The sequence below is a fragment of the Poromitra crassiceps genome (assembly GCF_964638095.1).
Source record: "Poromitra crassiceps genome assembly, chromosome: 18".
Lineage (NCBI taxonomy): Eukaryota > Metazoa > Chordata > Actinopteri > Beryciformes > Melamphaidae > Poromitra > Poromitra crassiceps.
In genome coordinates, this window is record NC_139636.1 from 19,014,532 (window position 1) to 19,029,531 (window position 15,000).

Sequence of the window (15,000 nt, forward strand, 5' to 3'; positions counted from 1 at the left end):
GTTGTGCATGTAGCCCATTGCCACCTTTGTAAAGATAATCACCGTCAACATCATTATCATACTGTTGTTGCCATCATCTTCATCATATTGTTGTTACCGTCATCATCTCCTCTTCCTCATCATCACCATTACCCTCCCCACTTCCTACAGATGCAGCCACCTTGAATTGCTGGCTGTTTGCTGACAGCTCCCTGAGAGGGCCCATCCACATCCGTGGTGATTAAACAAAGATAAAGCAGAAACTTAAAGACCCCTAAAGTCAAAAATCCGTTTTTCTTCTTGTTCCTACAGTTGAATGTTTGAGCTTCTCTGTGCAGAACGATGTCTGTGCAGAGTTTGACACTAAAGCCCCTTTTACAGCCTTTGAAAGCCAAGATCATTGCTGGCGTCCGGCAGTGGAGGTAGTAACAGCCCCGAATCCACGTCTGTGTAAAAGGCTAACCCGGCGAGGAGGAAAGCTCATTCAGAAAGATGACAAGCTGTCATTTTATGAATGAGCTTCACGTTTTCTCCAGAAATGATTACCGTAAATTCCGGACTATAAGCCGCACCGGTGTATAAGCCGCACCTGCAAAGTTGACTATTTTTTTCTTATATAAGCCGCACCGGACTATAAGCCGCGGGTGTTTTAATGGTATTTTTTTTTTTTTTTTTTTTTTTTTTTTATTGTGTTTTAATGTTTAATTACCATATGTAAGGGTTCATGCACAGAGGGGATTGTCGGGAAAGAGATGGCTGTTTGAGGAAGCTCCCATTTATTAACATTTCAACAAAACAACATAACACAACACCACCTGTGTTGTTATTTACAGTGCACACAGTGTCATACAGTGTCATACAGTGTGGTGAAAAGAGGGCAAGAGAGGAAATTAAAACAGAAGTGGATTTATAGTTAGAAAGAGTGCTAAAAAAGAGAGTTTTTTTTTTTTTTTTTTTTGAAAAAATCCATAGATAAGCCGCACCGTTATATAAGCCGCAGGGGCCAAAAAAGGCCAAAAAACGGGAAAAAAGGTGCGGCTTATAGTCCGGAATTTATGGTAAGTTCATCCCTCTTGGTAACTCGGGCCTCCTTTGCACCTGGCATTGACATGCTTCTTGTGTCAGTATTTTGTGTTCGAGCTGATTTAAGTGTATTAAATGTATACCGGACATTAAAATGTGTCTCTGGTGTACGCATTGAAATGAACTTTCTCTTTCCCTTACAACATTCATCTTGTTATGTGTACTGTATACTTTCAAACTGACAGTAAACACCTCATCTTGTTCATTCCCCATCCGTGAGTATCCTGACAATCCATTTTTAACAAGTGTGTTATTAACCTGCCAGCCCTTGCCTGCCTGCCTGTGTTTCATTCGCGCGGCCCACCCTGTCTGGATGCATTTGCATAGTTGCTATGAGTGGATTGAAGAAGCATTGCATTTACACTTTGCTGTTAATGTGGACAAATGTGTCTGTCTGTGGTGGATTGAGTGAATAACTCAGGAGTTTGCGTGCATCTAAGCCAGGATTTTATCTGAACCCATCACGCAGGACGCATGTTAATGCCGGCTGCAATGGAGGAGGCAGGTCTATAGAGCAGTGGTTCTCAAATGGGGGTCCGGGGACCCCCAGGGGTCCGTGGCACTTTGCCAGGAAAATAAAAATAAAAACTTTTTTTTTGCAAAAGCTTCATAGTTCAACGAAAATATGTTATGCTTCAAATCTAAAATTGTTCATAGATTACATTCTAATCCAACAAACCTATCAATTTAAAAGTCAGGCACGTTACCGTGGAATCTTGTAAGGGGTCCTTGGCGGAAAAACATTTGAGAACCTCTGCGTATAGAGGGTAAATTATGGGGGAAATCAAGATTATCTGTCCATACCTGTCCATCTTCTCCTTGTTAAATCCCTCTCTGAGCATCCAGTATGAGATTATTGTGTTACGCTGCCATGTTACATGCAGTATAATATCCCTTGATGTTTCCCTCCCTGCAGAGGAGTCAGTGAGCAGTCTGCCAGCCTGGGACCTCCCCACCGTCCCAGAGGCTCTTCTGTCCACCGTGGGCGACCACGACATCACGCTTCCCGACAACATCACCAGCCCTTTCTCCACCCACCAATGGAACACCACCGTGCCGGCGCGCACCGCAAACACCTCGCGGCACACGCCCACGCCGCCCGCCGTCACACACACATCTCCATCGCCCACCACAGCCTCGACACACGCACTACCTTTATCCACCACACCACCCGGACCCACCGCGCCGTCGCACACCCACACCGCCAGCCAGGACACTGTGACCAACCACGGCCTTCAGCTGACGACGGTAAGCGCCACAACGCCCTCGACGACCACTCCGACTGTGACCGCCTCGACGATGACAACGCAGGCGGCGACCACTATGGGCGCTGTAACCATACCACCAACTACCACTGCTGCTGCAACCACACAGCAAGCTGCCAGCCTCGAACCGACCACAGTGGCTACTACTGAGCCTACAACCACCACCACTACCACAACCACCACCACTACGACTACTGTTCCACCCACCACCACCACAACTCTTCCTACCACCACCACAACCCTTCCTACCACCACCGCAACTACCACACCTGCAACTACCACACCTGCAACTACCACACCTGCAACTACCATACCTGCAACTACTACTACAAGTACTACCACCACTACCACCACCACAACAGAGCTTCCCACTACCACCATGTTCATCCCTGTCCAAACCACACCGCCTCCAACTATGACCACAGAACCTCCATCCAGTACCAGTGCAGAGGAGAGTCCTCTACCTTGCAACATCACCAAGAAGTACTGGGTCAGAACAGGTGCGGATAAATCAGTAAAAAACATACAGTCCATGGTCAATGTTGAGCTGTTCTCAAACTAGTGGTGGTCTTATTCAACACCGGAATCCTTATTGATTGGCCAAAAAGTTCTAGAGCCCGTGCCCCTGCATTTAGCCCTCTCTCTTTATCTGTCTGCAGTTGTGTCCATCCAGCTGCGTAGGAACCGCCTGGACCTGGTCCTGAAGCAGAACCTGTCTAAAGGACTGAGCCACGCCCTGCAGAGAGCCCTCAATGACAGCAATGCCTTTGCACAGGTCAGTCACTTCAGTCTTATCACATCAGTTAGGATAAACACAGGTCAGTGGCCAGTAACCACAGTAACTTGTAGGTGATTAGTTGAATTTGAATTTGATTTAATTCTGGACTTGAGTAGATAGTTACCTGATAAGAAGCAGAGACAAATGTGTCTTAATATAAGGACAGAGCAGCATCTACAGACAGTTTCCAGAATATTGGAATATATTTGACATTCTCATTCCTTCTCACATATGTTGGAATAAATGCTCTTGATGTACATTCAGACAGTGTGTAACCTACTTAATTACGTAGAGAAAAAGTGCCCTATCTGATGCTAATGTACAAGTAGTTTACCAAAACGCTTTAACTTTGCCACGTGCCGGTTCTTCAAGATATCCTATATATTTTGAGGTGTACCCGGCCGTCACCTCATGAGGACTGATCCTCTGAGCGGAGTGAGGTGACTAATGCAGACGGCATTTCAGGCTGAATAAAAATGACCTGTTTTTTGCTTAAAGAGGCTATCACACGCGCGCGCGCACATGCTCTCACTTTCTCACACGCACACGCACACACACACACACACACACACACACACACACACACACGCACACACACACACACACACACACACACAAATGCTAATGATGAGTGATTATTTTGTTCTTTGTACACTATCTGCACCACCATAGCAATGTAGTTAACTGATCATTCTCTTGTGCCACTGTGTATCGTGTTTGTTTGTGTCTGTTTTGATTTGTCCTTGTTTTTTTCTTTTTCAACCACCGTCTCTTACTTCTTTTTCCTCTTGCTCTCTCTCACTTCTCAACATCCATGTTTGTGTCATCGCTGCCCCTCACCTTCTCTCTCTCTCTCTCTCTCTCTCCTCTCTGACTGCCACTTCAGTTTAAGCCTATTGATTTTCTGCCAACCTGTCCGTCTCGCCTGTCTGTTGGTCCGCCCGTGCTGACTACCTGCCTCTCTCTGTCCACCTGTCCCTCTTCATCTCCCTGTCTGTCTGTCTACTGTCTTCATCCCACTGCTTTTTTTCTCTTTCAATTTTTCTCCATTTGTTTGTGAGCCTGCCTGTGCTGCGAGTGTCTCTAGTGAGGCAGCAAATATTGACTTCAGCAGGGACAGCAGCATTGTCAAACGGCATGCAATTAGCATGCAGTGTGCAATATGTTGCATCATTAAACAATGCGGTTTAGTCCATAATTGCTGACAAAAAAAATTTAATCGCTTTAAAATGTTGTCAAGGAGAGAGAAGATCAGGTGTAGTTAGCTTTATTAACTGCAACACTGCTGTTCAAACCTGACATCCGAAGGTGGAAATGGAGAAAAAAAAAGTCAACGATTTATTGGCTTCATCAGGGATACAAGTTTGCACGAATTGTCAACACTAAAATATATAGAACTAGAAAAGTGCACTTAGCAGAGTGCAGATCTCCACCAGGCACCGCTACTCCTAACAAGGAAAATAACTAACGTGCACATTTAGAGAGAAAACGCCAGTCAATATCACGTAGTGTGTTGTCTTTAATCTGGCAGAAGCATTTTTCAATCAAAGGTGAAACAACACAATTCTTTATACTGGGACTTTGTATTTTTGTGCGAAATAGGGTCCACCCACCAAATTTTGGAAGTCGATTATAGACGGTTTAAGCTAGGGGCGATTTAGAATCTTTACAATATGTTGTCAAGTTAAAATCATCTATCAGTCTTTCAAAAAAAACGTGACACAGGTTTTGTGCAGGACAGTCCAGACATGCTGTGTGTGTCCTGGTTTGGTGAAGATTAGACCAAATTTGCAGGAGGATTAGCAAAAAAGTAGTTTTGGACAAAATTAAAAATGGCGGCAAACCTCGAGGGCAGAAATGGGCGGGGCCTCCTCCATGGATATGCAGCTTGACCCAAGGAAAACAATAAAGGAATAGTGTTCTATGATCCACTGAGTTATGGACTTTTAACATTATAGATCCAAAAGATCCTGTTTTCTAAGAAGATTCAAAACTCAAAGGTGGGTCGTGCAAAGATAAGAATGGAGAAATAGAAGAGATGAAGGGAGAGGAGAGGAGAGCAGAGAGATGAGAGTTTAATTGAGTTGAGTTGAGTGAGTTGAATTGAGTTGAGTTGATTTGAGTTGAGTTGAGTTGAGTTGAGTTGAGTTGGGTTGAGTTGAATTGAGTTGAGTTGAGTTGAGTTGAGTTGAGTTGAGGAGAAGAGGAAGGGCATAGCAACAACAGCAACAGCTGCTGAGAGCAGTCTGAAGGTAGGCTACTGTAGAGGGAAGAGGAGAGTGGGCGGTGTGCATTTTCAGAAATACAAGCCTTTGACTCACCACCAATTGTATTCTGTGTGTGTTTTCAGGACACGGTTTGTCAGATTTATGACTGTTCAAGGCTACGGCTGAAAATTGCCCTCGAGGCAGATTCGGATAAAAAAAAGAAGAAGAAGAAGAAGAAGAAAGATTATATATTCCTAGAGCCTGATCTATGTGTATTCTAAAACCATAAATCAAGTACGAGCATTAGAAAAGGTGCTTACAAATGCTTTTACACCTCAACTCTAACACCTGAACCAGTTTAAACCTTTGGTAGAATAGCGTTGACTTGTTCCCTTCATATGTCTGATTCTTTATGCAGTTTGTGTGTCTGTGTGTATGTGCTTTGGAACAAAAATTGCCTCAGGATATACCTGTACAACCAGATCAAGAAAAATGACTGAAACTCTTCTCTTTCTCTGTCTATTCAGTTTCAATTCGAGTTGGCATTCCAAGATACAGTTATGTTACCAAAGCATTCAGAGTGACCATAGGTCAATATTGCTATAACTACATAAAATACAATCATCTTTGTAATATTTAGTATACATAACAATCCACACAGCAAATGAAACCACATTACAGCACACTACTGTGTCTTATCTTTGTCACTTCAAACATCTCTGGAGAAATCTGTTATCAAAGTTTGGAATTGTTTGAAATACCTTTTTGTTACGTTTGCATATTTAGGAGATTCAAATAAGAAATGTCTCTCTGTTTGGACGGCACTGTGGCTCAGCGGTTAGCGCTGCTGCCTAGAAGGACCCGGGTTCGAACCCCGGTCCGTCCCAGGTCCTTCCTGTGTGAAGTTTGCATGTTCTCCCCGGCACTGGCAGTTCTAACTAAAGTTCCAAGGGACAGCAGTTGAAAATTAGCCATCTGGCTAACAGTGGCATATTTATAGTCATGTTCATTTGTTGTCTCATTCAAATTACATTGTTTACCAGCCTCTAATGTGGCACCCAGGATTTGTGATGCCTACCTCTTACTATCTCACTCGTCAATGTGTTGACAAGGTGTTTGAATTGTGAGAGAGAGAGAGAGAGAGAGAGAGAGAGAGAGAGAGAGAGAGACGGTGCATCGGTTGTACATCAGAGCCTGAACGGTTTCTGAACGGTTTGCTCCGCTACAGGTGGAGCAGGATGTCTGCAGCCCCCACAACGTGACGCTGGTCTACTACGTGGCCAGCGGCAAAACGGTCTACATCTCCTCGGCGGTGGTGGAGGCTCTGAACGTCTACGGCTTCCACAAGCTGCTGTCGGACATCCGCCGGCACGCGCCGCTGGTTAAGGCCGTGCTGGTTCCCGTGGTGACCTGGGTGCCCACTCCCAGCATTCACCTGCAGCTCAAAACAGGTGACGACCCCCCCCCCCCCCCGCCCGGTGGCAGCGGGCCAGATTACCTGCATCACTGATATGATTCATGAGACGACACGGCTGCAACAACAAACACATAACAAGGTCACACACTAACAATGTTCTTATTAGAGGTGGGCCGTAAAATGATAAAGGGTAGCAGAGGTCAGATATTAAGCAGAGAGGGAGAAGGTCATTTGAATATAATGGGAGGAAAGAGAAGAGGCAGTGAGAGAAGCGGAGGGGTAGAGCCCAGACAAAATTAGAACATTTTGACTACTTATCTGCTCTCTTTACTTTTCCCTGAAACCCAAATTCCCCAGATTGCAGAGCGAGTGCAAATTGCTCCATTCATTTAGTCATCCTCTTATTACGCACACACGCGCGCACACACACATGCACGCGCACGCACACACACACACACACACACACACACACACACACACACACACGCACACGCACACGCGCGCACACACACACACACACACACACACACACACACAAGTACACACACATCCAAATCAAGCCTTGTGGAAACAAGTGACAGAATAAAAATGTATGCTGTGCATTATCTTCTACTATTGATGTGATCGCCATGGTGCATACGTGCACTAAGACAAATTACTCGTTTGTAATCTGATTACTTGCTGTGGCTATTACATGTACTGTAAAGTAAATCTTGAATCTTGAACGTGCACATTGCAAGTGTGCATTGTGTTCAATTAGGCGCTTCATGCAATTTCTCTCTTTTTTTTTGCACATACAAGCTCATAAATCCTAAATACACGAGGCAAATTACTGTATGAGAAAGAACCCAGTTTGCATTGCAGTTCCAACTGGGTCAACAGTGTGGTTGTACCAGCATATCTGTAGTAGACTAGTAAATAATGTGCAGTCCATTTTGCCTCCTTTCAGAGATGCAGCTCACACCCATAAGCAAACGCAGCCTTTGAATGTATGTCAGAATAATGGTCCACCTCTGACCTCCGGTCCCTTTAGAGGTTTTAGAAAACAGAGAGGCGAAAGCAGTGAGAGAATTGAGGGGAGCAATGGTGGTAGAGAAAGGGACAGACAATGTCATGAAGACGTGTTGTCTCACCAGGTCTTCGGCGGCGTAGAGGTGTGTGACACGGATGGACAGCGACTCTTTTAGCGGTGCTCATTGTAGATAGTGAGGATGAGCTTCAGTTGCTTTGTCCCACTGCTTGGGTTTATCGGTCACACGGTCAACCTCTACCCACAGCACGAGTTATCATTTGTTACCATTATCTGAATTTGACTCTTTCTCTTTCTCAGTCCTTTGGTTTCTAGGTCTGACAACAGATACTAACTGTTACTAAAACTCATTTCCCATCTTTTTCCACCCCCTCCAAGTGTTGAGGTTTGTCGGCCCAACCGACAACATCTACTCCTGCAGCTTCGCCCAGATGCTGGAGCAGAGGCTGGAGAACGCCTTCGATGAGGCCCAAGACAAAGTGCTGGAGACCTACAACAGGCTAACCGTCGAGGTATGCCGGCCACGAGTGTCTATTCTTAGCACGACACGCACGCACGACACGCAGCAAAGTGTGTCATATGTGTATGTCGTATGCTAATCAGGGATCCCGTAAGTACTGTAATAAGGCCCCAGAGGCAAAACTTTGGCTTAATATTGCACACTTTTCTATTATGCTGCTTTTCAAACCTGTATAAACTCATAGCAGACTCTCTTTATAGCCATTCTACTTTTGCAATCACAATATATTTTGCTTGCTCCTCTAAAACATCAACATCAACAAACAAACAAACAAACAACATGACACGAGATTTCCACCATGGATAGTCCAATCAAAGTACTTTTCAGCGAGCGGATCATTGCCGCTATGCAATTAGACTCGCAATTCACTCAAAATTAGCACAGAAAACACAAAATTGCTGTGGAACCTTTCAGCTAAAGTTCACATAAATCAAGCCGTTTTGGTAGCAATTATCACTTATAGGCACATTCATCTATGGTGTGGTGTTATGCTTCAGTTCAGCTTTTTTTTAACCACCTTCAGCTCTCTCTCTTTCTCTCTCTCTTTCTCTCTCTCTCTCTCTCTCTGTCAAGGTGCTCTATTAACTGTGGGATATACATGCACACACCGTCATAATCAAAAGTAGGTCTCAGCAGGCTGTCAGACAGATATAGGGGTCGTTCATAATTCATCCTCTGAAATATTGATGCTCGTGGAGGAATGGGATGGTTATTCCTCGTATCTCTTCTCATCTGCTTTATTATGGTGACTCCGTTGCTTCCTTTTCAGTATAGCCCACATAGGGTGGTGCCTTATTAGAGACTCAAAAATACTGTTCATTCAAAGTGGCATGCTGTGTCTGGAATAGTGTAATGCCTGCGTTTATCTGCTATGAGATAATGAGGTATTTGCTTATGGCTCTGTGTGTGTCTGCCAGTACTTGGTTGTGTGAATTATACATGTGCTCCGCCTATGTGCTACAAGTACAAAATTGAAAATCAACAATAACATTGTAAAATAGGGACTTTTGGGGTCTGAGTTGGTGAATTCAAATTAAATATTAAAATGTGTGTCTGTGTGTGTGTGTGTGTGTGTGTGTGTGTGTGTGTGTGTGTGTGTGTATGTGTATGTGTGTGTGTGTGTGCGCACGCGCGCGTGCGTGCGTGTGTGTGTGCGCGTGCGTACGTGCGTTAATCCTCAGATCCAGAGTGTGTCCCAGGAGCCTGGCTCTCCAGCAGTCTCACTGGTGTACGTGGTGAGGAACCAGGATGCGGTTCTTAACGGGACCATCTCCAGTGGCCTCCTCAACCAGCTGACCGCAGAGCTGGTCGGCTACTTCCTCTTCTACCCACCGCTGCTCATCGCCGAGCGTAAGTCGCCCCAACAAAGACTTCCGTATGGTGACACGCCACATTTATGGTGATGTGATTTAATCTCTCTTGCTTCCTAGCTGATCAGCTGCCCTCGTCACTTGTGGAGAATATAGCAACGTTAAGTGATGTTGAACTGTGGCAGTATCTTGGGTTGTAGTGTAGCTTCTTGGCCATGATAAAACCGATTCTCTGTTATCTGGGAGGTTATGACCTATACTGCAGCTAGCCACCAGGGGGTGTGATCGAGGTGTTTTGGCTTCACTTTTTGGGAGCTGTCATGGTGTTCTATATAGTCAATAGTTAGCATGAGCAACTGAACCGTTATCAAACATATCTTAAAGTGGTGCATACCACAACTAGGCCTTCGTGCGGCCGACCCGGGTTCGAATTCGACCCGTGGTCCTTTGCCGCCCGCATGTCGTCCACATCCAGGGTTGAGAGCCACTGGTATGTGTAGTCTTCATCATGAAAAGACGTAGGCATACATATCACTATATACATCACTGTGTGTCACAGCAGGCAGTCGGCAAACGGACGAGGAAACCAGCATTAAATTCTCCTGTCGTGTGACGTCAACTCATTTGCATATGAATAGGAATAGATTATGAAAGATTGAAATCACAGCTTAAGCGTGAGATTTATTATACGTTATATAAAGTTACATTTTCCCATTAAAACTTTTCCTTTGTTTTATGAATAATATTCAGCTCAATAAAGAACAGACTGTAGAAAAATACTTTTTTTTTTAAATCTCTCAGTGATTTCATAGCCAGGTATAGAGCAGTGAAGCGTGACTCTTTCAGATTCTCTGGCTGAATGCGAGGTGAAGACCTTGATGCTGTAGCAATCGTACTGTGACAAACTAAATCATCTTGGTCCAAACTTCTGGAAGTCGCTGCCAACTTGGAGACTTTGCCATTCGATTTAGCAACATTTCAAACCCCTCTGGAGCCTTGATGTCTCAAAAGCGAGTGATCCATCTAGGTAGTTTTCGACTGTGGCGAACAACATTATTGTTGCAGTAATAAATACAAACATATTAATGTGCCATGTTAAGCCTGAGGGAGCCTATATTCTTTTTATGAATAGCTCCCTAAGGCTGGAATGTTGAATTCAAACCATGACAAGGATGCAGGCTCCTCCCACATGTACCCCACCCCCCCCCCCCCCCCACCCCGTTCAGTAGAGGCAAGGGAACAAGTGCAACAAGATGACAGCCCAAAAAATGACTTTTGGTTTTGGTGTTGTTCACATTTCTACCACAAAATCTGAACGTTAGAAAGAGTTCAGTCTATCGCTTCTGATTCCATAGCAGTTATATCACAACCGCTGTCCTGCTTGTTGAGCTGGCAGGCTGAGACAGACTTGGATAGTGGCACCTATAGGGTGCCTTCAACCACATTGAGTCTGCTGTGGGACAAGAACAATGCATGATTCATGGCTTAGCGTATGTTTGACCTGCTTCTCAAACAGAGAGGGTTAACAGGGAATAAGGCTGTCAGAGTGTTCTGCTGCTGGGTGGAACCTTTGTGTACATAAATATGCCAGGAGGCAGACAGCAGAACAAAAGAAGTACACGCTTGTGTTGAGAGTTCTGTAGCTATTTTAGCCCCGTTAAAATTTACCACCAAACCCCATTCAGGTACGGTATATTTGGCATTCAAAAAGACCTAAATAAGCTAAATTAGACTAGACCCAAGTAGAGTACTGTATTCTTTATTTTTATTGATGATCCCATTGATCTGTAACCTGACGCTGCCAGATGGTTTGTTGTCCAATAACCATCTGGGAACAAGTCGCTCTGGAAACTGTTTCAACGGGACCGGGCAGGTCTCTCACGGGCTCGCTCTTGCTGGCGTCACACCTAAAGCCCGCCCCTAGCTGCCTCTGGATGCTGATTGGTGCGAACCACTGGTGGTTCAGATTCAACCAATAGATTGGAGCGTGGCAAGGTTAGTTATCTACCCCATGAGCAATATTGAGAATCATGAGAAAGTACAGAAGTGAACGGCCCACAGCACAGAATTCATCAGCTGTTTGTATTCTGCCAGCCTCTAATACCATCTGTGAAACTTTAGAGGGGGAGGGGGGGGAACAGCTGTACGGCTCCTATCAAATCATGCCACGGGCGATCCGCTGTCCGTGTCCCCCGAATGAGCTAATTTTAGCCCGGGTAAGATTAGATAAAGATCTATTTGTGCGCTGCCACCAAAACACCCAAGGGGATAAAACATCACACTTCACGTGGGCCCGTCCTAACCTTCTTGGCATCACCCTGTCTGTGCCCTGAAAAACCAATGGTGAACTAACTAGCAAATCATGATGAAAACAACGCCGACGGCAGCTGTCAAAGGATGAAAACAAAGACAAACAACAGCAAGGATCGTCCTATTTCATCGTTCCTTACTTTTGATTTCTGTCGCACTTTTGGTCGTTAACATTTCATAGGAGCATGAGTGATATGATTCCCTAGTGCCTATGATTAGTCCAGACAAGAAGTGACAGATATAGCCTACCTGTAGGCTGTAGCAGTCTTACTGACACAATGCCTATTGTTACACTGAGACTGCAAATGGATGAGCGGTTCTCAAGCGTGGGTAGTCTGAATGTTGGCCTGGGAGTTCATGTGGGCAGCTGTGTACATGTCTCCAGCATGTCGTCATGGAATAGGAATAGGAATAGTAAACTCTACTTTCTGTCATAGTCTATGCAGTTATTTCTCCCTCCTGTTTTTAAGTGGTGAACAGAGTGGATTAATTCATGACCTGCGCTGTGGAGGCTGACGGGTCTTTGCGTGATGCCCCTCCACACTGCTGCACATTGACCATCACACACATATCAACAATGTTTGATATTATTTAGTGCTAATCTGATCGATTCATTTTTTTTTGGTGTGTTTCTGCACTGCTCTTCTTAGAGGTCAGCTCAGCTGTCGTCGGTCAAACAGTGTGTCCTGTACTGTGACGTCTTTCTGCTTGGATCTTCTGTTGGTGCAGTTTGAGTTTCTCTCTTCTTTGTTTGTTCAGACATGGTGGCTCTCACTGCTCATGATAACGACCCAGTTCTTCTTCTGTTTATTCATGTATATCATTCACTGGAATTTAAAAAATATGTTTAATACTTACAGTAGGCTACAGTGTTGTTGTTTAGAGCGCAATGAGACCTACAGTATGAGCCAGGTTGCATGTAAACGTGGTCACTAAGGGGAGGCGGTGGCAGACAGTCTGAGCGCTGTGCAAAAGCCCCCACTTTACAGCCACTGCTGCTGCAATGCCATTGACTATGGCTATAAACAAGCCTCAGCAGATAGCCAGCTCAGAGGAGTTAGGCTATAAACAAGCGTCAGCAGATAGCCAGCTCAGAGAAGTTAAGCTATAAACAAGCCTCAGCAGATGGCCAGCTCAGAGGAGTTAGGCTATAAACAAGCCTCAGCAGATAGCCAGCTAGGAGGAGTTAGGCGGAGACAGATAGCCAGCTCAGAGGAGTTAGGCTATAAACAAGCCTCAGCAGATAGCCAGCTAGGAGGAGTTAGGCGGAGACAGATAGCCAGCTCAGAGGAGTTAGGCGGAGACAGATAGCCAGCTCAGAGGAGTTAGGCGGAGACAGATAGCCAGCTAGGAGGAGTTAGGCGGAGACAGATAGCCAGCTCAGAGGAGTTAGGCGGAGACAGATAGCCAGCTCAGAGGAGTTAGGCGGAGACAGATAGCCAGCTAGGAGGAGTTAGGCTATAAACAAGCCTCGGCAGATAGCCAGCTCAGAGGAGTTAGGTGGAGACAGATAGCCAGCTAGGAGGAGTTAGGCGGAGACAGATAGCCAGCTAGGAGGAGTTAGGCGGAGACAGATAGCCAGCTAGGAGGAGTTAGGTGGAGACAGATAGCCAGCTAGGAGGAGTTAGGCGGAGACAGATAGCCAGCTAGGAGGAGTTAGGTGGAGACAGATAGCCAGCTAGGAGGAGTTAGGTGGAGACAGATAGCCAGCTAGGAGGAGTTAGGTGGAGACAGATAGCCAGCTAGGAGGAGTTAGGCGGAGACAGATAGCCAGCTACAGTAGGAGGAGTTAGGCGGAGACAGATAGCCAGCTAGGAGGAGTTAGGTGGAGACAGATAGCCAGCTAGGAGGAGTTAGGCGGAGACAGATAGCCAGCTAGGAGGTGTTAGGTGGAGACAGATAGCCAGCTAGGAGGAGTTAGGCGGAGACAGATAGCCAGCTAGGAGGAGTTAGGTGGAGACAGATAGCCAGCTAGGAGGAGTTAGGTGGAGACAGATAGCCAGCTAGGAGGAGTTAGGTGGAGACAGATAGCCAGCTAGGAGGAGTTAGGTGGAGACAGATAGCCAGCTAGGAGGAGTTAGGTGGAGACAGATAGCCAGCTAGGAGGAGTTAGGTGGAGACAGATAGCCAGCTAGGAGGAGTTAGGTGGAGACAGATAGCCAGCTAGGAGGAGTTAGGTGGAGACAGATAGCCAGCTAGGAGGAGTTAGGCGGAGACAGATAGCCAGCTAGGAGGAGTTAGGTGGAGACAGATAGCCAGCTAGGAGGTGTTAGGCGGAGACAGATAGCCAGCTAGGATGTGTTAGTGGAGACAGATAGCCAGCTAGGAGGAGTTAGGTGGAGACAGATAGCCAGCTAGGAGGAGTTAGGTGGAGACAGATAGCCAGCTAGGAGGAGTTAGGCGGAGACAGATAGCCAGCTAGGAGGAGTTAGGTGGAGACAGATAGCCAGCTAGGAGGTGTTAGGCGGAGACAGATAGCCAGCTAGGAGGAGTTAGGTGGAGACAGATAGCCAGCTAGGAGGAGTTAGGCGGAGACAGATAGCCAGCTAGGAGGAGTTAGGTGGAGACAGATAGCCAGCTAGGAGGTGTTAGGCGGAGACAGATAGCCAGCTAGGATGTGTTAGGTGGAGACAGATAGCCAGCTAGGAGGAGTTAGGCGGAGACAGATAGCCAGCTCAGAGGAGTTAGGTGGAGACAGATGGCCACACGGGCAGATTGGAAATGAGGAGATATTGGTGGAAGGATGAATGGGACAGAGGAAGAGGCGGGACGAGCAGTGGGGAGATAAAGAGAGAAGGAGACAGCAGAATGGATGGAGAGAGACAGATATTTTATGCAGGCAGACAAGCAGAGGAGGAGAGGAGGAGATAGGCTCAGAGGAGTTGGATAGAGGGAGCAGACAGTTGAGAGGCACTGTATGAAGGTAGAGAGAATATTGATGCTCGTGGAGGTTGGTAATGAAAACCGACAAGGAGTGTTTAATGGAATTTGATCATGCGTGCCGGCCAGGGGCAATGCTAAAAATCCCCCCCCTCCCCATCTGCAGATCCGTCACTGTGACACACACATTGACTTTCCTTAACGTTCACAAGGCATCCACG

General features: G+C 46.0%; 1 protein-coding gene across 1 annotated transcript in view; it reads left to right on the forward strand.

Moving 5' to 3' along the window:
* Window positions 1-15,000, forward strand: part of kiaa1549la (KIAA1549-like a) — a gene marked incomplete at both ends in the record, with an annotated part of 60,688 nt that overhangs the window by 3,782 nt on the left and 41,906 nt on the right. Inside the window, 5 exons of the mRNA XM_083654747.1 lie at window positions 1,979-2,827; window positions 2,987-3,102; window positions 6,541-6,763; window positions 8,138-8,271; window positions 9,461-9,629. Of these exons, the coding sequence (XP_083510873.1) occupies window positions 1,979-2,827; window positions 2,987-3,102; window positions 6,541-6,763; window positions 8,138-8,271; window positions 9,461-9,629 (1,491 nt within the window). The remainder of the gene's footprint in view (window positions 1-1,978; window positions 2,828-2,986; window positions 3,103-6,540; window positions 6,764-8,137; window positions 8,272-9,460; window positions 9,630-15,000) is intronic.